The sequence below is a fragment of the Triturus cristatus genome, chromosome 8 (genome assembly GCF_964204655.1).
Source record: "Triturus cristatus chromosome 8, aTriCri1.1, whole genome shotgun sequence".
Lineage (NCBI taxonomy): Eukaryota > Metazoa > Chordata > Amphibia > Caudata > Salamandridae > Triturus > Triturus cristatus.
The window spans coordinates 241,340,976-241,367,456 of NC_140591.1; the positions used below are offsets into that span (position 1 = coordinate 241,340,976).

The 26,481-nt window shown below is 42.3% G+C and overlaps 1 protein-coding gene across 3 annotated transcripts in view; it reads left to right on the forward strand.

Annotated features, from left to right (window-relative positions):
- ARHGAP42 (Rho GTPase activating protein 42) overlaps positions 1-26,481 on the forward strand; it is a 609,563-nt gene that overhangs the window by 309,947 nt on the left and 273,135 nt on the right. For all 3 annotated transcript variants that reach the window (XM_085621436.1, XM_085621434.1, XM_085621435.1), the window contains exon 3: positions 3,756-3,817. In XM_085621436.1, coding sequence (XP_085477562.1) covers positions 3,756-3,817 — 62 coding nt within the window. The remainder of the gene's footprint in view (positions 1-3,755; positions 3,818-26,481) is intronic.

The window sequence follows — 26,481 nt, forward strand, 5'->3', positions numbered from 1 at the left end:
GGGTATGGTAGGAGGGAGATAGCTTTGTAGGCAGAATGTATGGCTGTGTCAGTGGATGGTTTCTTTGAGCAGAGGCATGACATGGTTCCAGGTGTCCAGGAACATGGCTAAGTCGATGGAGGTATTGAGGGTGAGTGTTTGTGCTTTGCTGTTTAGTAGGAGTCGTTTGGAAAAAGCGTGGTGGAGGCAAGAGTATTGTATGAGAGGTATGCCTTCACGGCTGCTCGTTGTACTATGTGTGTTCTCGAATTGATGATGGGTGCTTGCACTTCAGTAGTCATGCTGTGCCTGTTCTTTGTGTCTCAGTGAAGCTCGAGAAATTGTTCTCTATGGAAAAGCCGCACAGGCTGCTTTTGTCAATTTTTGTTCTTTGCATTCTGGAGCTGGAAGCTGAAAGTTCTGGATTTATTATAGGAAATCAAAACTACAAGTAGGAGAATGCAAAACTGAAACCAGAATTCGGTACGATATTAATTCCTGGACATATTGAGAACTTTGCAGTGAGCAAACTTAAACTGTCCGTTTTCATAGCTGCAAAAAAACATTCAAATTGTATCATCTGTTTCACTTGAAGCCACTGTTTTAGTTGATTAGTCTGTTGTGTGGTGCATATTTGTCAAAATGCATGTGCATTATTTTGTATTTGTTAGATTGTTCCTTTTTGATGCACACTTTCTACCCACTTTCTTAAATCTGCTCCATTTTACATCTGTGTAACTTCCCATGTATAGATTCTGTACCATCATTTTATTTCTAAATGATTTGCGGTTGCATTTTGTAAAGAATCTACCCCGCCCCCACAAGATATACTGAATAATGTTCTAAATCATGGGCTATTTAGCATTTGTTTTTGATTTCACCACTGTAAAAGCCACATTCTGTGTCGCAGCTTTTGTTCTGCATGAAGTGGGTTAGAGTTTCGCACTAGGCACAGTTTATAATTATAACAATTATGTTTACAAAGCTCGATATGTACATTCCAGTTGTCTGAATGTATGGATATTCGATATTTGAAAAGATCAGACCTGCATTTATGCAAACTAACAATTAAACAAAACAGAGGGAAGCGCTGTAAATGCCAGACGCCTCGAGAAAATCAATTAGGCTACTCGGGTAATCGTACAGAAATATACCTTACATCACAGCAGGTAAGCTGGTCTCAACGATAGGTAAGGGGATGCTGCCACCTAGTGCTGTGCACAATGAAGTTAGTCTGCAATCTGAGCAAGGCTTTGACTAATCGCTGCAGTGCTTCATGTGTGTTTCAGGACATGATATAAACATTTATTTAAAGTGAAACACAAAAAACAATCAGTGCTTCAATAGCAAAATGATCGACTCACTGACAGATATTCTAACAAGTATATAAGGAACTTTGTATCCAGAACATCAGTATATCTGGACTCCCCTCCTGTTTCAACCTGCTTTTTCTGGCCATATTGCAGAGATCTAAGAGCCGAGATGTACAAAGGGTATTAACATTCATAAATCCTCAGAATCAATAAATGAGAGCATTTGCAAATGCTAATAACCTTTTCCTATGTATTTCCAATGTTTTTTAATGCATTTAGTGATTCAGCATTTGTTTCTAAATTGCAAAATGTGTTGAAAAATGGATACGATTCGGTATTTGGAAGGGGCGTGTTGCAGGTATCACTTCCAAACACTGAATCAGTACACTATATATCAAAATCCTAAATGTAATAGCAAAACATTGATATTTTAACGACATCTCAATGGAGATGGCAATCCATTCGAAACAAGCATTGGCATAGCCAATAGGTCTCGCCTTTGGGACCTTATAAGTGTTTAGCCCTGCAACAGTTGCATAACTAAATACTTATAAGGTCCCAAAAGCGAGACCTATTGGCTATGCCAAGCGGCCACGAAAGTGATCGCGATCAAACATCCAAGCGGCCGTGCAGTCGCGAACGTGAAAGTAATCGCGGGCAAGCGCGGCGCGTGCGCCCGCGCACATGCATTGTAGCTGTAGGCTGGCCTGGTAGCACTTTTTGGAGCCCTCTCAAAAAGTCTTGCCAGACAAGCGCATGCGCTGGGTCAGGCGAGACCTAAAAAGGAAGGGGTCCCTTTGCAAACTTTTACCCTTTGAGAATGTAAAAAACATAAAGTCTGAGAGAAGGCAGTGGTGTACGGGACCACTGCCTTCTCTTAAACAAAAAAGTAACTTTTTTTTTTAACGGAGTCTCATTTCCGCTAAGAAAAATGGGCTGCATTTAAAAAAAAAAAATTCTATATTTAAAAGCAGGCCACCATTCCTGTGATGGCAGGGAATTGTAGTAGGTCGCAATTTGTGACCTATCTTTTGATGCTCACAACGTAGGAAGAATAGTGACGCATCTACGATTCAGTATTTTGTGAACCAACTTATTAGTACATAGTTTGGTTCGCAAAATACCACACTGGTCGCAAAAATACTGGTTGTTAACTGCGAACAGTATTTTGCTAACAGTGTTTAGTACATCTGACCCTAAGAGCTTCCAGTGTGCTTTCGACTAAAATGTCTTGCAACCAGATCAGTGTAATCGCTGTTCTTTAATACCCGTAGGTGCCACACAATTTGCTTTTTTCATTTACATATTGTGCCTCCACATATCTCATTTTAGATGGACCTTCAAGTTCTTCAACCACAAATTCACTGTTGCATGTTATTCCTGTCTCCAACCTGTAAATTCCTTTGCTCCTGCTTTGTTGTAAATAGTTTATTCCATGTTTTTTCGGGTTTGCAACTCTTACACGTCCAAATCCACACGTTTTGGACTAGGCAAGAAGGGATGTCCATATTTTTTCAAGTGGGCTATGAGCCCTCCATTGTTACTATCAGCGCCCTTGTGTGCAATTGTCGTCTTTAGCAGTGAGATCATCATTATGCTCCACTGCAGTTAAACCTTTGCATTGATGTGTTTGTTCCATTGATGGTCATGCCACTCTCCTTGTGTCTGCCCGGCTTTTATAGTATGAAACCACTTCCTGCTGCTCAAGTGCAACTTATTTACTACTTTTGCTGTTCTTGCATAATATGCTTTGGATTATGATTGAGATTGTCTATGCATACAGGTACCTAGAGTTTGGGAGACTGCAGTACAAACTGTGCACATATTAGTCTTTCTTTTATTTCCAGGCATGCATCTTATTTTTCAGCAGGATAGATTGAGCAGCACAAAATGGTAGTTTTTAAAGCTATGACAAAATTGCACAATAGCACTACATACCCCCCCACATTTATTTTAGTCCCACTGACTTACTTTGACTTATTTAAGGCAGTCATTCAAAGTGTTTTCATTGGCCTGTAGGATGGTGAACAGCATAACACCTAGAGGTTGTTGTCTATGTAAACCATGCATTCAAAGCAGGTACATCCAAAGTAATTCAGGATGCCACCATATGGGCCACACGACGCCAAAGTGGGTCTTTTGCCAGAGCTCAAGTTAAGAGAATTGCTGTAGAATATAACACCATTCATTGGACGTGTAGAAGGGCAATGAGGAAACAGGGATACCTGTTTACCCAATCAGGGCAGGCACAATTATTTACAAACCATCTTTGATCAAACGCATTCTTATTTTTTATGAAGGTACACGTCAAAATATACCAAATAAAATTATATAAGATATCATGTATGTCGTGTTAAATTTGACACTAGGAACATAATATGTAATGTTCTATTATGTTTGATGTTCATCCTTTAAATAGAAAGAATTAAAAAAGAACTGATCTATATATTTTTTCTCTTTTAGCCCAGTCACTCAAAGAGTTTGCACGACTACTAATTGCTGTAGAGGAAGAGCGGAGAAGACTGGTAGGTTCCATGAATGTGACCCTTCTAAATCATCACATTTAAAACTGCGGTTGCTGATACATTGTGTCTTCATGCTGTGCAAAGAGGCTGCAGATGCACCCAGAAAAGAATTCACGTTACTGAAAGAGCAAATCTGCTTGCGGTAGTAAAACACAGTCCCTTTTACTCCTCCCATTTTTGAAGACTCATTTCCATTTATTTGTAGCTCCCCTTTTTTATTTTCAGTTTTCTGATTTTTGTATAATGAAGAATCATTTACATTTATTTCCAATTCGCATTTTTTATTTTCAGTTTTCCGATTTTTTTAATAAAAAATGGCATCTGGTTTTTAGTTTTCATCAATCCACTGCATTAAAGACAATCCTTTTCTTGGACAATATTCTATACTAATTTATCTGTCAAAGTGGGAAGAGACAAAATTATAGTAATTAATAAAGTTGTAAAGCGCGAACAAGCAAAGTTAATCTGAATTCCTTTCAAACAAAACTCCACAGATAGGAAATCAACAAGCATTGATGCCTTTGGAAAGAAAATGTCTTCTTCGTCGAGTTTGGCCTTGAGATCTATTAAGGAAGTTTGCCTTCTTGTAAGTTACACCCATGCACTATAGGATGCGACATCTTGCAGACTGTCCTATGAGACCTATGGCCTCTGTAGCCCAGATGAGACATAATGGCCAGGACACAGCCACGTATGTGCTCTGAGCTGCACTGGACACTATGGACTGCATTGGCAGAGCTATTGCCACTAGAGTCATGCTCAGAAGACATCCAGAATGCAATCAATTGGGATTTCTGGAGACACGCAAGCATTCTGAATGGGCATGCCCATCAGATGCTCCAGGTTAATTGAGAAAAGGCTGATTCAGCACTAAAATTATTTAAAAACAGTTATGCCACAACACAATCTATGGGGCCATTGATACAAGCTAAACAACGTCCCAATCCATACAGAAAATTCAGAGGCTGTTCAAGGGTGCCAGCTAACAGAAAATGCCAGCCCTCTCAATCTGTACTGCAGCTGCCAACATAGTCATTTCAGGGCATGGCCTTCACCTTGCCTGTAGGAGGTAGGATACTACATTTCCTCCCCAGCTGGAGAACCATCACATCAGAAAGATGGGTCTTACAGATTGTGAAAAAAGGCTACGGCCTGCCTTTCGCCTCCCCCACCCCTATGTCCTCCCAAACCAGAGCAACCTTCAGAAGAACATTTCTGAAGAACATTTAGCAATCATGATACAGGGAGGCCATCTTTTGTTGTCCACGTGTGCTTTAGAGCCGGAATTAGAGAAGGGGATAGGAGGCTGTTCAGGTTAATTCTTGAATAAGTACAGAGGTCTTGGGCCTGGTTTGGAACGCTCCTCTCTGGACACCTTGCTGTGGAAGGACAGGTTTAGCATGCAAGCTAAGGTCCTGCCAGCTCTGGACCCAGGAGACCCGATGGGTCCTTAGACTTGCAGAGCGTTATTTTAGACATGCCCACCCTGCAGTCCTACAGACATTACCTACGGTTCAAAGTGGGCCGGAACACTTTCAATTTACTGTGCTTCCCTTCGGCCTTACTTTGGACACTTGTGTAGTCACAAAAGTGATTACTGTGGTCGCAGTCAATTTTTGGAGGTCAGGAATATAAGCATTCCTGTACTTCAGTGACTGGCTGCTAAAAGACAGGCTAACCATAGTCATTTGTAGATTACATCTGGACAACAGCTGAACTCCTAACAACTTTGGGTTTCACCATCAATGAGCTCTCACAGAAGCTTACATTCATTGGGGCAATTTTAGACCTGGCGATGCTCAAATCCTTTCCTCTGCTGCAGCAGTGAGAACCAGGATATTATTCTGTTGTTTTGGTATCAGTCCTGGGTTTCAAGGATGATGGTGTCATGTATCCTTCTCATCCAAATGGCAGTTGGCACTTGGGGGCCCTGCAGTGGAACTTCAGATCCCAGTGTGCTGAGCAACAGCGATGCCTCTGACTTCTTCCAGATTTCGAGGGATATGGAGCAGGATCTACAGAGGTGAGTGGCGGATGACAACCTGACTTGTGGCTGCCGCTCTCCTTCCCACACCCAGAGTTCCCTGTGGTGACAAACGCATCATTGCTGGGTTGAAGGGGCACCTGGGGGAGATGGAGATCAGAGGCCTCTGGTCTCCAACGGAAAGCCAGCTCCACTTCTGAAGCTTTGGACTCTTCCTCTGGCCCTAAAAGCCTTCCTTCTATCCACCAAGGGGAGGCAGGTTCAAGTCCTCATAGACAACACAACCACCATGTTGTTTTGCAGCAAGCAGGTGCAGAGTGAGGTCCTGGATCCTGCGCCAGGAAGCCCTTCTTCCTATGGCAGAAGCTGGAGGAGGAGAGCACTGTGGCATAGTGTGTAATGGGGTATTTACCTTTATCTTTGTCAATTTTGTTAAGTTCTACGTTCCTTTGTGACAAAGTAATGTTATAGCGTGTGAGGAAGGCGCGCAATGCCCTGCCGGCTGACGAAACGGTTGGCAGCTGATGGTGTCTCCTGGCTCTTGTACTCTCAGCGTATATTTTTAATAAACCTTTTGTGGTTTAACACCAAAGCGTCTGTGATCTTGTCACTACAATTCTGGCGACAACTAGGGGCTTTCAAGAAAATTGCATAGAGGCAAGAAGACCCTGACTTCCAGGAGGCACTCAAGATCTTGTTAATCTGGTGTTTCAAGATTTGCGGTGTTTCAGGACTTTCAAAGGATCTATGTGTTAACTGTATGGCCTCGTTCATGCTGCGTTTTTTTTTTACTGTTGGCCGTTAACTTTACCTTACGCTCCGGGACACTATGAAGTGTTCTGTACTTCTTGTGACCTTGAAGCACCTCCACGAGCCCACCCTCGCGGCCCTGAATGCGTCCTGCTTTGCGCATATATTTAATTGAGCATTCTACTGTATTGCGAGCTGCATGTGCTTGCAGTCCTTTTGGTAAATCCTTTACTTACCTGGTGGCCTCCGGTGTGGTCATCTCCTGCTGTTGGTCCCGTCTATGTTCTGTGTACCAGGGGCGGATGCTTACCACTGCCTTGATGGTGCATACCATCAAGTTCATTGGTTGTACAGCAATTGGCACGCTTTCTCTGGGATGTCAATTTGAAGGTCTACAACAGAGATTAGCTTGCTTGTCAATTCTGCTTATTGGTGTCAAGTTGAGGGCACGCTTGTCATTTCTGCCTATTTCAGTGCTACAACCTTTGGCACACTAGGTTTATTATGCAGCTCCCGTTCTAATTTGGCCAAAGTTTACCCTGTACTTGGTTAAGCAGCAATTGGCATGCTTTCAAAAGAGTGCCATTCCATCCACAGCAATTGGCCAGCTTCTGGACAGATTTTTTTCCCCTTTCTTTTGTGCTGATACTTGGACCATACTGTGTTTTTCAACGTGGAGATTATTTATATGGTTAGAACAAAAAGTTCTGTGATAGTCCTGTGTTTTACTTTGTGTATAGTTCATATCTTATTTTCTATAGTACACATTATTTGAAGAGTAGTAGTGCACTATTATGCAAACAGTCACGCCACCAGCTCCTTTCTTGCAAGATGCTAGTGAACCCCGTTGAAATGGTGTATTTGGATCAGATCATTTAATGCGTATTTAGGAGCGATTGATGGCCAGAAATTGAAACCAGATAGAAAAAGGAATCTCTAATACTTATATTTAGGTGGGGAAGGTCAGAATAAAAATATATTTTTTTGTAATTCTTTTTATTGATGACAAAAAGAACAGATGATGGACGGAATGCTGAACAAATCAAACATTCACCCCCAGTCACAGATCTGGGTTCAATCCATCGTATTTTTGTGCACCACACCACCACAGTTTTGACCCAGCCATATGCCATGCATATGTTTGATTTGTTCAGCATTTCGTCCATCATCTGTTCTTTTTGCTTTTGTTGCCCTAAGTGGAAAGGGTATGCATAGACTTGGGTCCTGTGCTCACTGTGCCCCTGGATTTAAGCTGGTCTGGCTGATGAGGGGCAACACCCCAAAACCGGTCCCAGGATGCTTGTTTCCTGTCCAGGGAGGACCTGGTCTGGCAGTTCGGGCTGGACTGTTCCCATGGGGAGCAGGATCATGACTGATTTGCATGTGGCTGTGCCAAACCGGGGTGGCGTTTTTTTGCTTTTGTCACCCTAAATGGGAAGGGTATGCCAATACATGGGTCCCATGCTCACTATGCCCCTGAATTCAAGCAAGCCTGGCTGATGAGGGGTGATACCCCTTAACCGGTCCCAGGATGCTTGTTTCTGATCCAGGGAGGAACTGGCCTGGCAGTTCGGGCTGGACTGTTCCCATCGGGAGCAGGATCATGACTGATTTGCATATGGCTGGGTCCAAACTGGGGTGGGGTGAGGTGGTGAGCAAAACAACAATGGATTAAACCCAGATCTGTGACTGGGGTTGAATGTTTGCATTGTTCAGCATTCCATCCATAATCTGTTCTTTTTTCTTTTGGGTTATTTATTATGACAATGCATTGATAAAGGCGATAGGCCTCATTGTTCACTAGGAAAAGTTATGTCTGAAACAATAGGTTTGCTTTGTTATTATAGAAAGTTATAACAAAGCAGTAGGCATGCTTTATTTATTGCATTTGTTAAAGTTAGTAGGGCTTTAATTGTGGATTGTTATTACACTGTGTCAAAGCATGTTAACAGGAATTTTGGTACTTGGAATTTCCCACATTACCAAAGAAAGCAAGGGTTTTGGTGTTGATTAACCCCTCTGAACAATCCAGGGGTTAAGGTTTTCACTGTGATAACCCTTTTTAACCCCTCTTAAGAGGGATTGAATATTACTTTGCCACATGTAATTTTGTGCAGATTTAGAAGTTTATGATTGTATGACTGATGGTGACCTTGTGAGAAAGCTTATGTTCAACATTGCAGGCCTGAGTTGGTTATTGTAGCAAGCCAGTTTTAGAAACTCTGGGCTTGATTAGTTTATTAGGAAAGGTTATGTGAGATGTCATGTGTCTGGTCTGAGTATTATGAAACATTACAACAAAGGCAGTAACACTGACTTATCTATTACGAAAATGCATGTTATAAACAAAAGATCTTTAAGGGTGGACTGTTATTCCACTGTGTTAAAGCCAGTAGATAGATATTTTGTTACATGGAATATCGCAGACTGCCTTAGCGGACATGGATTTTTGTGTTTATTACTCTCTTTGACCAACCTCGGGAGTAGACAATTTGCTTTGTTATAATCTGTACTAGATCCTTTTAGGACAAGATAGGTTTACTTGTCTGCCAGGGTCTTAATCAATCAATCAATCAATCAAAACATTTGTATAGCGCACTACTCACCCGTAGGGTCTCAAGGCGCTGGGGGGGGGGGGGGGTGCCGTTACTGCTCGAACAGCCAGGTCTTCAGCTTCTTCCTGAAGGAGAGGTGGTCCTTGGTCAGGCGTAGGTCGGTCGGGAGGGAGTTCCAGGTCTTGGCGGCCAGGTAGGAGAAGGACCTCCCTCCTGTTGTCGCTCTTCGGATGCGCGGGACAGCGGCGAGGGCGTGGCTGGCTGATCGGAGGTGGCGTTTGGGAGCGTAGAAGTTGATTCGGTTGTTGAGGTAGATCGGGTCTTGGTCGTGGAGGGCTTTGTGTGCGTGGGTGAGGAGACGGAAGGTGATTCTTTTGTTGACGGGGAGCCAATGCAGGTCTCTCAGGTGTCCGGAGATGTGGCAGTTGCGTGGGATGTCGAGGATGAGTCTGGCTGAGGCGTTCTGGATCCGCTGGAGTCTCTTCTGGAGCTTGGCGGTGGTACCGGCGTAGAGGGCGTTGCCGTAGTCCAGTCGGCTGGTGACGAGGGCCTGGGTGACGGTCTTCCTGGTCTCGGTGGGGATCCACCAGAAGATCTTCCGTAGCATGCGTAGGATGTTGAAGCATGTCGAGGAGACGGCGTTGACTTGCCTGGTCATGGAGAGGGAGGAGTCCAGGATGAAGCCCAGGTTGCGTGTGTGGTCCGTCGGTTTGGGTGCGGTGCCCAGGGCGGGGGGCCACCAGGAGTCGTCCCAGGCGGAGGGTGAGGGGCCCAGGATGAGGACCTCTGTCTTGTCCGAGTTCAGTTTCAGGCGGCTGGTCGTCATCCACTCGGCTACATCTTTCATCCCATCGTGCAGGTTGGCTCTGGCGGCGGCGGGGTCGTTGGTCAGGGAGAGGATCAGCTGGGTGTCATCGGCGTAGGAGATTATGTTGAGGTTGTGTTGGCGTGCGATGGCCGCGAGCGGGCTCGTGTAGACGTTGAAGAGGGTGGGGTTCAGCGAGGATCCTTGAGGGACGCCGCAGATGACTTTGGTGGCCTCTGACTTGTACGGTGGTAGGCGGACTCTCTGCGTTCTTCCGTCGAGGAAGGAAATGATCCAATCCAGTGCCTTCTCCTGGATTCCGATGTTGCTGAGGCGCTGCACTAGGGTGCGGTGGCAGACCGTGTTGAAAGCACATTCTTTTACAAATATGTGCATACATATATGTACATAGATATGCAAATATAGAGAGACTTTGGGTAGGCCCACTTCTACCTTTTATTTGTTCAAGTGTCTTTCACACTCTGCTCCCATACATTATAGCATGAGGTGGGGTTTCAGCCCCTTCAGCCATTGGCTCAATTGAACAGTGAATGACATCATTTAGAATCATTACATTGCACATCATTCTGAAAAGGCCAAACCTTTAGTTTTCTCCTTTTATTGGTACATTTTCATTACTTTCATTAATTTTTTGTAAGTGTACTAGTTTTTTAGAGCATACTGCATCTTTCTTGACAGTAATAATGAGGTGCTTGCCACTCATTTCATCTATCGTTTGCCACATCTCGCGTGGGTACTTCCTGTAACATGTGGGGCCATTTTGGAATTTATTTTTCATAGTATGTCATTGTCTTATCTTTCCAAGATGATCAACACGTTGCATCTAAGTGTGGCAGTTATGATGGAATGTTAAAGCAATAATGCACTACATACAACAACATTGCAAGATGGAGTAAAGCTTGTATGCTTAATTTAACTTTTTATTGCCAATGTGTGTCTGCTATTTTTCATTTTAAATCATTGTTATTGGGTTTTATAATAAATCAACACTGTTTTACATTGTAAATCGTTCAAAAAGCATCACATTTCACAGTGAACATTTAGGAAATTACCTATACATATCCAGACAAATAGAAATGCAACGTAAGTATTCTTCAAATGGCAAATATGTTAATATCCCCATATCCCTGATACAATATCATTCTGAAGGCGAATTTGTTGAATTTGTGCATGAGTTTTATTGTCGATGCGGAAGTGGATGAATGCAAGCATGATTCAGTGGGACAATAACTGCATGCATGAGTGCGAGTATGAGTGGCCGAGTGTATATTTTACAAGTTATTGTATGACTAAAATCTCCAGTGACGGAATAGACACTTTCAGTTATTATCCAGACCTATTGGCATTGCCAGTACTTGTTTTGACAATGCGTTTCAAAAATACTCTTAAAACTCCACTGTTTGGCGTATTTAGTGTAGAAAGATGTGAGCGGAATAAACCCCCAATTAAATATTTTTCTTTATTATTGTATATGTTCCCTTGTCGATTCGCATACTTTTCTCAGTATTTGCTGAAATTAGTTACTCAGCTAACAAAATTATTAGAATTTTGAATCCTGCTGGTTATAAAAGTGCGGTGTCAAAACACTACAATGTTTTTTTTTTATCTGACACAGCCCGTGTGCCAAATAGTTTTGTAGCATCATGCTAACAGTGGAATGCTCTATCAATATATAAAATGGTCATATAACTTTTGACATTGCAAGCACATCATATGAATGTACAAAAAAGTGAAATACAACAAAAAAATTAAAAATAGTCATATAACTGCGTGCATTGCAGACACCTATACACTTACTGTACAAATGTAAAAAATATTAATGAAATAAAGATAATAACATTAACATAGCAAATTGTCACATTTTATTTGACAGAGCATATACTCATATAAATTACATTGTTAAATTTGTTTAAAAATATAAAAAATAGAAACAAATGTAAAACTTTCATAGAGCTGTATAAATTGCTGAGACGTATACAAATCACATTGTAAACTGTAAACATAACTGATGCACAGACTCAAAAAATACAAATATGGAAATTGGTAATACATTTAAAAAAAATACATAACTCGTCTCACATCTAATATTACTCTACAAACACATCATAACACATTGCATGTCCTAAGCACACACACAGTAGTGACGCACAACACGACTCTATCATGTGTCTGGTCCACACCTTGCAACACAAGGAGAGTCATTTATTTGGGCACTTTCAGTAGCAATCTTTCTCACGTGTATGTTTGTTATTTCACTCCCTCTACTGATAATACATGTTCGCAAAACTAATCTTTAGTCTTTGTTCTTTAAGGGGAAGGCCAGAGCCGTTTGGCAAGGCACTGCATTGCTATGATAATGGCAAAATGTGTGCTTTATAATTTGGAAAATTAGATTAACAACAATAACACAATGCTACCTGGGAAACTCCTACCCATGCTGTAAGCTTTATCCTTAAAATATGTTCTGTTTTAGTCATTGTACTTGGGAACATTTTATTTTAGAATACGGCTTCTGTGCGTTTAAAGAAAGGTAGCATGCCCTCTTTCTTTTTTATTTAGTGTTTTTAGAAGCCGCGTTTAACCAAATATATTACATGGATTGCAGATCTTAATTTTAAAACAGCAAACAAGTGTATTTGTGATGATTTAATTGTATATTGTTTCCTGTGAAGTCCCCATTCAAATTTAGATTGTGAAAAGAACTACAGAGAATAGACATTTTCGGAATGTGCTATTGGGAGCTAATAATGTGTTTCAGATCACCTGCTGATTGGGCGATTCTGTGTTCCTTGCGTGCAAAACTCTTCCGCGTTTATTTTGTGACCTACAGGACTTCAATTTGAGAGTCTGCATTTTTCATTTAAACTCCAAGGTGTATGAATATGTTTTATATTTGTGTATTTTATGGCATTCTAAAGTCTTCTGAGAAACAAAAGATATGAGGTTAAGGCAGGTCTTTAAAAGCAGTATCGCCCTCGCTGAATTTGTGGTTCGTGAACGCACAAATACATGTTTCCCTTATAGCCAGTACCTATATGAGAGGCACATAGCTGAAATTTCTTCATGCTTTGGCACTTGTGCACATTTCTTTCTCACAACTTGAAAGGAAATCATAGAGTATTGCTTTTCAACTCAAAGTGTTAAATGCCCATGGGTTTAATAACATAACACACCGCTGAGCTGTTTTTGGACTTTTGCCTGGACAAGTTCATTCAGGGGAAATTGGTAAAAATACAACGTTCAACTACTGTTTTCCTACTGAGCCGTCAACTTTCTTCATTTCCTACCCTGCAGAATGTTGCCACCTGAGTACAGTGTGGAAGAAACCTTCCAGGTAGCTTGCACGTTTTAACCTTTGTGTTTTTTTCAGTGAATTTATATATATATTTTTGCTCCTAAAACATACCCAACCAGTTTCTGTGACCAGACCCTGCTGCACACTGTCATCGACATAAACAGGGCTTTGCCCTGTGCCCAACCTGTCACAAGTGCCCAATGCGTAAGTTCTTTTGCCGTGCGCAGAACCATGTGTGAGCAACACCAACTACACCTGGTGGTTGACCACAGAGCCTTGCCTTTATTCATGCCCTATTTTTACTCTTTTGTAAGATTTGCAGACCCCATTGTAGTGTTCACGACCTTCTTAGCAAGCTTCACAACCTGGAATAGTGAACTTATTACAAGCTTCAAGGGTCTGTACTGGGCCTTCCTTGGGGCCTGGAGTCCATGAACCCCTTCAAAAAAGGTCCAAAACCTCCCTATGAAGCTTGCCATGGATTCACATATTTATAGAGGCTACATTGGGGATTGTAAACCCAGTACTGAAGTCTGTAAACCCTACAGCGAAATCAGCATTTTTTTTTACCTCTCTCTCACCAGTGGGGGCCATTTGATGATGAAGGAATGCTCCCTCTCGCCCTTATGGTTCTTTTCATTTGTTGTCTTTGAATACAGGGGCAAACCATCATGTCCTGTAACAGTGAAGGCAATATTTATCTCTAACCTGGAGTCAGCAAATCGGATTGTTCACAAACCTTGGTTTGGTTTTGCAGACCCCAGAATAGATGGTGTCAGGAAAAGGTCTCTCGTCCAATCACATTTGAATATATTTTTAAATTTTGGCTCTGCAGAAGTGTGCAAACCCAGGTTTGAAGGCATCCAAGAATTAGGAGGCCAAATATTACTATAATTTAACCTTTTCATGCTCCGATAAAACCATTTTAAATGATAATTTAATGAAAACTGCTGAACGGATTTAGACGGATTTACATGAAACCAGGCAATGGCACTTCCGTGAGTGAAGTTCTGCCTTCATGCCATTTTAGATTTAATTCTTGATGGAGGAGGCACCCTAAAATAGTTTTTCAAATGTAGGTTCTTTGAATACCAAATCTCAGATTTATTATTCATATAAATAAATAGTATGGATAATATGCATCTATCATCACGTTTTCGTCAGAGCATAATACATTGAATTTGCTGGGAGCATAAGTCATTCACAGCCTAATCCAATACACAGACATCGATTATATTTAAACATCAGAATTTTTTCATCAACATATAGAAACGCCGATAACTGGTTACTCGTTGGGTGCAATTCACAGGTGAAAATAACCAGTAGAGACTTCAACTCCGAGTCTCCAGAAGCAAACAACAGAGATAATGCGATGCCAATTAGATGTTATTCTGTGCAGCTGTTTTTTCTGTATCAGAGAGCAAAGATTACAGTGAAGGAACCCCACCTACCCCACACATTGGCTGTCACTTAATAGCTCTGCACGAAACCTGCCTGGGGAACCTAAAGTGGATGAACTTTTTTTTGGTGGAAATTTTCCTGCAGATTCTTCTTATGGCAACCACGTTATTAATAAACAAAAAATGTCTTTTTAATCGAAATCCTGACCTAACCATAACTACAAAGGTGCTAATATCTCTTGTGATAAACAGACAGACAGACGGACGGACAGACGAACAGATGGATGTATAGATAGTTAGACAGACAGACAGACAGACAGACAGACTGATAGATAGATAGATAGATAGATAGATAGATAGATAGATAGATAGGTAGATAGATAGATAGATAGATAGATAGATAGATAGATAGATAGATAGATAGATAGATAGATAGATAGATAGATAGATAGATAGATAGATAGATAGATAGATAGATAGATAGATAGATAGATAGATAGATAGATAGATAGATAGATAGATAGATAGATCGATCATTCTATCTCTGGGAGCCCTCATAATGTTTTTGGTACTCCACTGCCGAAGTGTCGAGTGAAACAGGTGTTCTTTGAGGTCAATAATCAAGTGTTCTAATAGGTGGATTCCTGAGACCCATTCCCCTCTCGCCTGCGGTAGTCGTCAGGTTAAGCCCCACTACGAGCCTGAGTCTCAAGAGTCCCACTCTGGCTAGTATTAAAGTCAAACGTGTTCCTGCGCCAAAGTGCTCTATCGCAGGCAAATTCCCCCATGCCATCTGGTCTGTAAATCTGTCATACCCACACCAGCAGGGCTTGCATAACCGGTGTCTCTGAACGCTCCCCCCTTTGTGGGCGCAGCCCCGTAGGGGCTGTCTCTAGTGAGTTCTTCACATGCGGGCCTGGAGGGGCATACAGGAGTCACCAACTTTAACCTGCACACAGGCAATGACCTGATCAGTGCAGCAATCGTCTCTTCACAGCTCATTACTGGGATCCACTCGCTAGGATTCCCCACTGGAGCTCGCTCCTTCCAACTCTCTCCTCTCTCACAGGACACACTGGTCTTGGCAAGCAGGCAGGCACTGATGCCCCAGGCTCAAGAGGCAGGTGATCTTGGATTCTCTGGGGGATGTCCCCTCATCCAGCTGGAAGACTGGCTGGCCTTGGCCGTCAGTCATGGTCAAAGGCAGAAGTTGTACAGAGCTTCTTCTTGCACAGCCCAACAGGCTGCTCGACCGCTGACAATTTTGGGGGCCTCAAGCTTCCCCGTCTTATAGCTCATTTCCAGACATCAAATGTGATTTATAGTCTGTCTTTTGGGTTTATGTTGGGGTCTGTTTCCTTTTAAAGTACATTCTCCTCTGCCCTGCCATTCCTCCAGATAGCAGTCTGTCACAGCAGGAGTGACTCCAAATCTGATAGCCCACAACACAGGCCATTGGACTGACCCGAGTTTCACACCTGGATGTCATGCAGTGATTACTCCAGGGCCTCAGCCCTACTCTTACCAGCCCCATCCCCTTCCTGAGGTGTGCCCAGGCCCCTTCTTAGTGACCTCTCTCTGAATCCAAGAGCACCCTTTGAAGTATACTGAATAGCCTGGCTCTCCCTTCCTCCACTGTGTCCCACTCAGCTCACAGGACTGCAGCAGTTAACAAATCTGTCTGGGGGGATTCCTCTACCTACTCAAGTTTCTCCAGTTAGTCCCCCAAATGGAACCCAGAATCTTTCATGTATTGCACTATTTAAAGGCACACATACACCCAGCATATTCATAAACCACACAAGCACTGCACAGCGTTACATCTCTGAATGTATTGTTCTATTCATAGGCATGTATACACCCAGCACGTGTATACTGCGCATACACCACGCAGCACTACACACCAAACCAATGTAGGCCAAGGGTGAGATAAGCACATAGCAGCAGAACTATAAATAAGTGAGCCTGTCAGCCTCAATCCAGTGTCACAAGTAAAAAGGAGTGTTCACTCCTGCTGATCACTACACAGTATGCGCCTACCACTGCACTTGTGCTGCTTAACTCCCTGCACAGTCAGTAGCTTTTCACCACTTTGAGGGTAGCGCTTTGGGTGCCCCTTCTGGTCCAAAAAGACCAAAATCTGTGAGACAAGCCTATGTCATGGTGTACATGCATGAGTCGTGTTCGCCCATGGTAACGAAAATTATCACCAGGACTCCAGACCTTATTGCAGCAGCGGCACTCTGGGCAGGGGTATACATCCATCTCCACGCGAGGGACATTTCGCTCCAACCAGGCTCTGCTAATTATGGACCCGATTCACCGAAACAACTAAATAAAATAATCTGTCAATCATCTGCAATTGCAGCTATTCAGGCTTTTTTGATCATTCACAAATTGCACTGGAACTGAGCCTGGAATCGTGGACAAATTATAAATGAGACAGGATAGAAAATCCAGTGGAGTACGTATTGCAGATCTATTCAAAACATTATATTCTTCTTTCCTTTCTCGCCTGTTGAAGGCACTTATTTAATCCTTTCCCTGCAGTAAAATGTTGAGCATTCTCATGGTGGAAAATGACCTTTCATCTGTTTATGAATACACTCCCAGGATCCCACTAACACACTTCTGTCAATGCAGGTAGGATTGCAGTTGTTCTACCATCCTGGCGGACTGCCATCTTTTGCAAAATTGATTAGCAGAAACATTTATTAATCCTGATTTAAAATCTCACAATGATATTCTGTAAATCACGTTCAGAAAACTTCCACCTGCACTTAAAAATTTCACTTTCCTGTTATGGCTTATGCTTTGTGTCGGCTGTGTTGTGTGCTTTCTTTTTGCTTTGTTTAACCCAATGTTTTACCACTCTCATACATAAATACAGCAATAGATCATAATCTATATATTTATGTTTAACAAATTCTTAGTTTAAAAAACAACTATAAGCATATTTTCATTAGAATGCTTTTGCAATTTTGTGAGCCAATAGTGTTAACGTGCATTATAGTCTCAAATCTGAAGCCTAAAATGGAAATCGAATTCTTAAAAGTTACGCCTTAATTGTTCACTTTAGCCACAATTTGCCTAACGACAAGCTATTGAGTAAACTATATGCATGTAATAATAGGTTCACATTTTGTTGTTTTTTAAACCTACTCGTAAGCAGGTACACATGAAACAACATTAATAGTTTAAACATTTATATATTTAAGAATATGCTCCCACTAAAATTTACCAGGTTCGAAATTAAAGTATTTAATCTGTCCATTAGTCACTTCGTGCGCTCTCTCTGTCTCTTTTCCCTCTCTTCTTGCTTCTTTCAACCCTCTGTGACTGGTGGTTTATTGTAGAGGGAACATTTGGATTCAATCTCCCATAAGCTCTCCCGACTTGGTTCCTATCTTATTTAAGCACTTTTCAGGTGTCTCTAGAAAGTGACTTGAAAGTATTGTGTTATGTGCTATCCAGTCGTAGCACAGAGTTTAGGTATATCTTCTAATCGCGGATTACAAGATTTCACTATCAGCTTTGCCAAATCTTCCTGTTGTTCCTTCACAGAAATTAAAAAAGGATAAGTTGTCACTGCTCAAATTGTGGTCCTTGTGTATAGACATCTGTGTTAATATTAGTTCACCCTATTTGACCAGCTAGACGGGGTACGCAGAGTCTCTGCAGTGCAGTTGACTCAACTACAGTCGCAATTTGTTCCAACATTTCATGGGTATCCTGGAGTGTTGTTATTATCGGTATTTGCATGAATATTTTAGATTGTGTGCAACATGCAACCTCTTAGGTGGAAGTAAACTGTGTGGTTAATTTTGTTCACCAGTGGTGTCCTATGGCCACCAATACTATTTCACTTCAATTGAATTACCAAAGGCACTTGACCCTCCAGGGATAGCAAAGATGATCAGTCAAGGAGAATTATACGTGGTGAGAGAGGTAAAAAACTTTGATACACCACGTCACACCAAATTAGACTCAAGCTCAATGCCCCCTCCATTGAGTGTTGTAGCTTCATGATGCGTTGGACTTTTATTTATTGATATATCAAATGAGCTGTTAGAAATGTGACATAAATCTAAAACCTGAAGGCTTTAGCACAGCCAGGAACTGAAATACGACCCTCAAACATTTTATAGCATTTTTGTTGTAAGTTTGTATGTTCTACATTTTTTGTAGCATTGGCTATGCTATCCTGAAGGGTGGTACTTGGGTCTACTCAGAGGACTTTAGGACACTTCATTTTTAATGTAATGTTTCATTATAAAGTCTTGATCAGTGAGACAGAGGAGGCAGTCAAAAAAATGCAATGTAGCAACCTCACAATGAGATTTCTGGCCCTCTGTTTAAATAATGCTTGGGTCTTGACAGTGAAATTCATAATCCAAAAATGTACTAGTGAAACAAGGATTCCACCGGTAAAGTCTGTGATACATTTAGAGTCCCAAGAGTCTCAGGGGTAAAGTGGCGAAGCATGTCGTTAAGCCAAGAAGGCTAATGGCACGCTCCATCACTTAAGAAACGCAGGGCTGCACCATATTTACAAGAATATGGTTCAGCCCTGCGTTTCCCCTTGCGCTGGCAATAAATTTAGCTGCCTAGCGCCAACGCATGCACCCTTGCGCCATAGTGCAAGGGTGTCTGCGTTGCATGGGGGGGGGTTTATGTGCAGGAAGGTGTCCCTTCCTGACATAAACAATCTTTAAATGGCGTTTTTAACTTATATGTGTGCTGCTCAATGCAGCACACATAGATGTTGCAAAACGTCATTTTTAGAAAATGTGCAGGAAGGCACACCTAAAGGGGAGAAGCCAGAAAAGTAAAATACCCCCCACTTTGAACTAAAGCTCTTATGGCACAAAGCAAACGAAGCAAGTCACCACAACCCTCCCGGAAGAGCTCTCTTATTTCCTGCATCCAAGCGTCTTTCTATTCATCTTTTTACCCACCCACCGATATCCACGCTTCACCTTTACATTCTGTCTTCGATTCATTTTTTCATCCTTCACTTAATATCTGACCATTTCATCTGTCTTCCCATCCATCTCCAAACCTATTCATCAAACCTAACCATTAAACCCCATCCATCCATCCTTTCATTAATCCATCCACCCTTTCACTCAATCTTCTGCCCTTCCACCTATCCATCCATTTACCCTTTCACTCATCCATCCATTCATCCATCCATCCTTTTACCCACTCATCCATCCATCCTTTCTCTTATTCATCCATTTACCTTTTCACTTATCCATCCATCTTTTTATTCACCCATCCATCGATCCTTTCTCCCATCATCATTACCCTTTCACTTATCGATCCATCCAGTCATGCTTTCACTCATCCATCCATCCCCCTTTCACTAACCCATTCATTCTTTCACTCCTCAATCCTTTCATGCATCTATTCATGGATTCATCCATATATCCATCCACCCTTTCACTCACTAATCCATCTACCCTTTCACTCATCCATCCATTTACTCTTTCACTCATCCATTCTTTCACCCACTCACCCATCCATCTATCCGTTCTTTCATCATCCATCCACCCACTGTTTCATCTATCCATTCATCTACTCACACTTTCACTCATCCACCCTTACATCCATCCTTTCACTCATCCATCCTTTTGTAACTCCACCAGTCCACCCTTTCATTCAGTCATCCAACCCCCCTTTCACTCCATCTGGCCATCCTCCCTTTCACTCATCCATCTGCTCTTTCACTCAGTCATCCATCCTTTCACTCTGATATCCACACTTTCACCCATCCATCCAGTTACCCTTTCTTTTTTCCATCCATCCCTTCATTCACTCACTCACGCATCTTTGTTTTGATCACCCATCCACCCATTCAGTCATCCATCCATCCATCCGCCCTTCCTTCCATTCATCCATCATCCATCCATCCATCCTCTCACTCACCCCCATCCCTTTCACTTTAATTATGAGCGTTTGTCTGCCAAGTTGCAGAGATAAGAGGCCCATCAACAACTCCACCTCCGCTGTAGCTGCTAAATCGGGGGTTCACAACGCCCCTACTCAAATAAGAGAAAGAGTCTATTCTAATGACCATATTTGGATTGTTAATTACCTGTTGACTACTGCTCTTTGGATGGAGCCAGGTCTTGTCAAAGGCTAGTCTATCAAAAACTGAGTGGATGTAAGGAAGCCATGGTAAAGCAGGTGTCCGTTTATGCCCAAGTCATCTTTTACAGCTTCCTTGTAAGACTCCCAACTCTTCTATAGTCCATAACCTGCTTCTAAACAGAATGGGCTTTAGTTGGCAGTGAGCTGAAGACAAATGATGCTCAGTGTATAAGGTAAGGGGACAATAGGGGCACGAGCAGGCACATCATTTACAGGTTCTCGATACATTCCAGTCTCTTCCATGGTCCATAATGTGATTCACAATAGAAGGGGCTTTAGTCGGGCTTCTTGCCCAAGACAAGTGATATTTTGATTGCTAGCAGGTAGGGTGAGGCAAAGTTGTTCTCAATTTCCATTACTTTCCCACAATCCTCATAGCCCCACATTTCAGCTCTATAGAGCGCATCAGATCGTGCTTGGGGCTCCTAACTATCAAGGGTAGGGAATGTTGCACTTTCCCCCATATGTGCACCAAAACAGCACTTGCCTAAGGTGACAATAACACAATATCATAGGGTCGCTGATCATTGCTTAATTTGTAAAATAATGATTGCCTGTGCCCAAAGCGCTGCTCAGAAGCCTGCAGTCAGCGCCAATAGATGCCAATGCGCCAAATACCAAGGCTGCTAGTGCTGAATCTACCCTAGGCCTCTTTAATCCACTCCACTACCTGACACTTTATCTCTCTTTTGCAAGCTCCTGCTTTCTCCCTTTGAGATGATTTTTCCGTCTTTCTCCTCTTCCTTCTTTCCCCTTTGTGTGTTTTTCCCTGTCTTGCTCTCGGGCAATGTCCGATAAGAAAAAATAAATGCCGAATCCCAAATATGAGTACCGGTGGCTCCCACCAGCTCAAATTAAGCACTGTCTCTGTTAAGACCATTTTCCTTTGTCATTAACCCATAGTCCAAGATAAAGTCTGAAGCCTTCACAAACATTTGACGACCTGGATGACTTTGGGGCTTAAAAGACGTAAGAGGTTATAGACCATATAATTTTTTCATGAATAGATTAATTGTTAAACCCCTCTGGTTATAAAATAAAGCAAAGCATTTTATGAGATTCTGCCGGATCATTTGCATCTTGGAAGCAAAAGTAGAAGTATGTTCACCCCTTAGAATTAGAGAGTCGGAAACTGGGTCATCATGGATGATACATCTTTTGTTCATGGGCAGGCAGGTGAATGCTGGAGGGAGTATGCAGCCCTGGCGGGCAGGCAAGTTCACAGGAAGTCCCACAGTTGTTCCACTCTGCGTGCCTCATCTAGCCTTCCTGGAATTTCTAAGGTAAAGTTGTCTGATTGTGTAACGAAGATTTAAAGACACTGTCAAAAGCCATCGTCAGGTCTGCAAAAACTTCATAGACCCTTTCTTGAGGTGTTAGCAGGAGTTGGACTGAGCGTTTGATCAGGAGTACTGATTCATCTTTGGACTGCAGCTTGACCTTAGGGATAATAGTTCAGCAGGAGCAGTGGTTCTCACACTCAGGGCTGTGAGGGTCATACTTCACCACAATTATAGGTGTTTACTGAATCTACCAAGGATGCGGGCCATTTTTTAGGTCGAGCCTGGGCAGTGCATGTGCTGCTGCGAGGCATGCAGTAATGGAGCATGGCTTTGAAGCCCCGCCCCCTCTCTGCCCATATGTTTAATTGGCTTGTGTCATTGTCCTTCGTAAATGCTGGCTTCCGATTCGGTATTAGGCGTGTTAGTCCCTCCTTAGTACCACCTTGTCTTCATTTGTTACCGCCCATAACGACTGGACCTTTTACTGGTGTTGTTACATGGTCTGCTTTATTAGTTGGGGAGCACTATTTTATTTCATGCTCTTCCCCTATTCCACTTACTACCTCGCAGCCCGCTGCCCACTTTTATTTTAATTTTTACTAATGGCAATCCTCTATAACTGTAGCAGCCACGTTTATTTATTTTAGCAGTGTGGTCCGCATTTAGCGGCTGCACTTATTTATTTCTTTATTTATTACTAGCGCCCATGCGGTGCTTTCACATTCATGAAGGCCGCGCACCTTTCTTTACACAAACCGCTTCTAAAGAATGTACGCGGCCGACATTCAAAAGAAAGCGCGGCATGGGTGCTTTTACCAAGAAAAAACATCTGTTTGTCAACTTGACAAACAGATGCTTTTTTTGTCAAAGCCCCCATGCCGTAGTTTCACTTTAATGTCGGACACGCCCCTTTCTTTAGACGCGGCTTGTCTAAAGGAAGTGGAGCTTTATTGAATGTGAAAGCGCCGAATGAGCGCTACTAAAAAAAAAATGTGCAATGCAATAAGTCTCGTATTTGCGAGAGTTTAAGCTATTGCATTGCCAATAGCTTAAACTCTCGTTAATGCGAGACCTATTGCATTTTAAATGCTTGTTAGTTATTTGTGGGCCTATTTTATAGGCTGCTGGGCCATTTGTTTGCTGTTGATTTCCCTGACATTACCACAAACATTGCCTGCAGCAAGCACACATTCTTGCAGTCTCCCATACCTTGCAAATTACCTATGTCTTTACAAGTTGAAAGCTGCCCTCTCTTGGAAACGTGGGTCACTTAAGCTTTCTGATTCCTTAATGTGGGCTACTTATTTATTTTGGTGACCGGGCCTTTTATCTATCCCAGACCGTTTTAACTGGTCAATTTCATGATTTCCAAATATTATGATTACGTTCATTAAGTTTAAATGTATCATTCTTTATCAAAGTATTTGTATTTTACACATATTAACTTTTGGTCCAGTTGGGGTACAAAGTTTACTTCCTTCATTTTCTTTTACGTGGTTTAAAATCTCTCAGAATAAGTTGCCCATGATTCTGTTCCTTACTTTGTCTAACCTTTCTTCTGTTCGAAAGTTTGGCAAACTCTGCGTGTACAATTTTTAGGCACGTTGGAGTTTTCACTGAAAACAAAAATGGACTCTCCATCGGCAGAAACAACATGTGGAACATATTTTAGTCTTCAAGTGCCTGGGAAAGTTCAAAACATGGATGCTGGTTAAAAAAAATCACAACTGTTGTTTGATATATGGCAGGCGTTAGATGGGCTCTTAATGTAAAAAGAATATCTCTGAGTTAAATCTTAAGCATGAAACATCAGGTTTCGTTTGGTAGAGTCCCATAAATTGTACTGAATTAAAATGCACTAGGAACATTCTGTGACGTGGCTATGCACACGACATAAGAAGGTAATTAACATGCTTTTAGAAATGTTTGTTCTTATTAATAGCATGCATCTTATAAACTGTATGTGGCTTATGCTAAGGATGTTTCCACTTTTTCTTTGGCTCCTGCTTCTATTTTTGATTGTTGGATCAATGTATCAAGTGTGACGTTTCCTGTATTTACAAAGGATTGTTTGTTGGTTGTATCAAGTAAACAAACCAGCCTTACAGCTGGGTTTCTTTTATTTGTTCGCAGCTCGAATTCAGTGAATGTGTGACTTGTTCTCCTTACTGGCAACATAACCATTCTCAGAAACATCTCCGTACCCTCTTTATATTTTTGCTGTTTGGCCACATTCAGTCCTACAGTGTTTCTGTTGCCTACTGTACGCAGAATATGGAATCGATTTAAAAGACGTACACACTGGTGCATAAAGCAGTTATGTGTGTAGATGTATGTAAATTGATGTACAGTGTACACAGATCTGTTTCATTAATAAAATGCACACATATATTGGAACCATAGGCATGTTTTAAAATGAGGTTAAATACGCAGGTGTTTCTCGTCTCATTTTTCTACAAGGGAGCTCAGAATTGCTGAGTTGTACCATTTGTGAGAGATGCTTTTCTTCTCAGTTGTTGTTATGATGCACCACACACCAATAACTTTTTGTTAGTGTAGCACTAGCATTTCATAAAATAACTAAGGGCCAGATGTACGACCATTTGCTTTTGCGACTTGCACTCTGCGAAAAATTGCGAGTCACTATTTGCGAGTCACAAATGCAATTGTTCAACAGTGTCAGAGACACTGTTAGCGATTCCCAAGAGGGTCGCAAAATGGGAGGCTTATGAATATTAATGAGCCACTCACAATTTGCAGCCCCATTGGGAATGGCTGGCCCTCCCAGGAATGGGGGCCTGCTGGGCTCAGCAGACCTACAGGTCTGGGACTGCTTTTTAATAAAGCAGTTTTAAAAAAAAAAATGCAGCCCGTTTTTCTTAAAGGAAAATGGGATGCATTTAAAAAAGAAAAAATGAAACGTTTTCGTATCATTTTTTAAGGGCAGGCAGTGGTCGGACCACTGTCTGCCCTACCAAAAATATTTTTGGATCCAGTCACATAGGGGAAAGGGTCCCCAATGCCTCAGAGATTCGACTTCAGTATATTGTCATGAAAAATCGGAAAGTTTGGATGGTTTAGGATATATTGACACACACTAATACAAGTGTGTATCACTAGCCCTGAACATACTTCCACCCGGAAGGATGGACCCCCTACAGTCTTTCTCAAGATTTATTTAACAAGATCAAAGAAATACATTCTAAAATTTGGGAGTGAGGAGGAGAATAAATGACCATAGCAGTACTGTTTTAAAATATTATGTTATTCATTCAAAATTATATTCAAACAGTAGCATTTAATTGTTAATTTAAATGTCTTTGTGTTTATACAAATAATGTGTCTTTATTCCTTAAATTAATTTCCATTGAAAGAGCTGCAATTATCTTCACGATACATTAAAAGTCCTTTTTGATCGGGGGACGCAAGATGGCGGCTGGCTGATTCGGCAGTAGGCGGATTCCAACGCAGCAGCAGTAAAGAAGAATTGTTAGGGCTCTTAAAACTAGATTATGACGAAGCACCCATGGATTAGGATCACAACGGAGCCCGGTAGCATCTTACCTTGGATACGGCTGGTGGCTCGGCAGTCAGAGCTGCTGCTCACTCGCTGCAGGTGGTTGGAGAGGGAGCTTATACAGACGACGGGACTCCTGTTCGCAGGAGTAGTGTCAGCAATGGGACCTTAATCTGCAAGAGGGAGAGGAGCAGGTCAGCACTTCGCATCTGGGACATCTATTCCGTTAGCCCAGCAGACACTGGCAGCTGATGCTGTCCCCGGATTACCCGCGACAGGACGCCAGCAGAAAATCCGGTTGGAATCCAGCTAAGAGGTGAAGTGGAAGAGCATGCAGCCCCAGATGCAGCGGATCGGTCCTTCTGTGATTGAGCTGCTCCGGAGTGCCGGGAATGGAGCTATGTCAGCGGGCAGTACAGGACGGTTCAGGTAGTTATGCAGGTTCTGGTCACAACCGGAGGTGGGGACAATGATACAACTAGGGGGGGTCGAGGCATTGGAGGAGCGAAGCTTGGGTCTGGGGAGAGTGCACCGAGCACTGGAGAATTTTTGGGGGAAGCAGAAGCTATAGCTGAAACTGCTCGGTACCCGGAGCGAGGAATCAAGTGCAATCCAGCAGTAAACCCTGAGGTAACCAGTGGGAGTGGAAGGGGCAGCGAAGGATCCTTAGGTATCACGGCTCAGCTCACCTCCTAACCACAGCAGATGAGGCAGGGAGCCCCTCAAACTGTTCCAACTCCAGGTAAAGGTGATCCATCTCTACATGCGATCCTTGAGGCAGGGCACAAGGGCTCTATTAAAGTACACACTGGACGGACAAGTGGGCTCGCGCTAGCCCCTTTCGACGTGGATGTACATGCAAGCCTAAAGCAACATAGAGAATCAAGGTCCAAAAAAC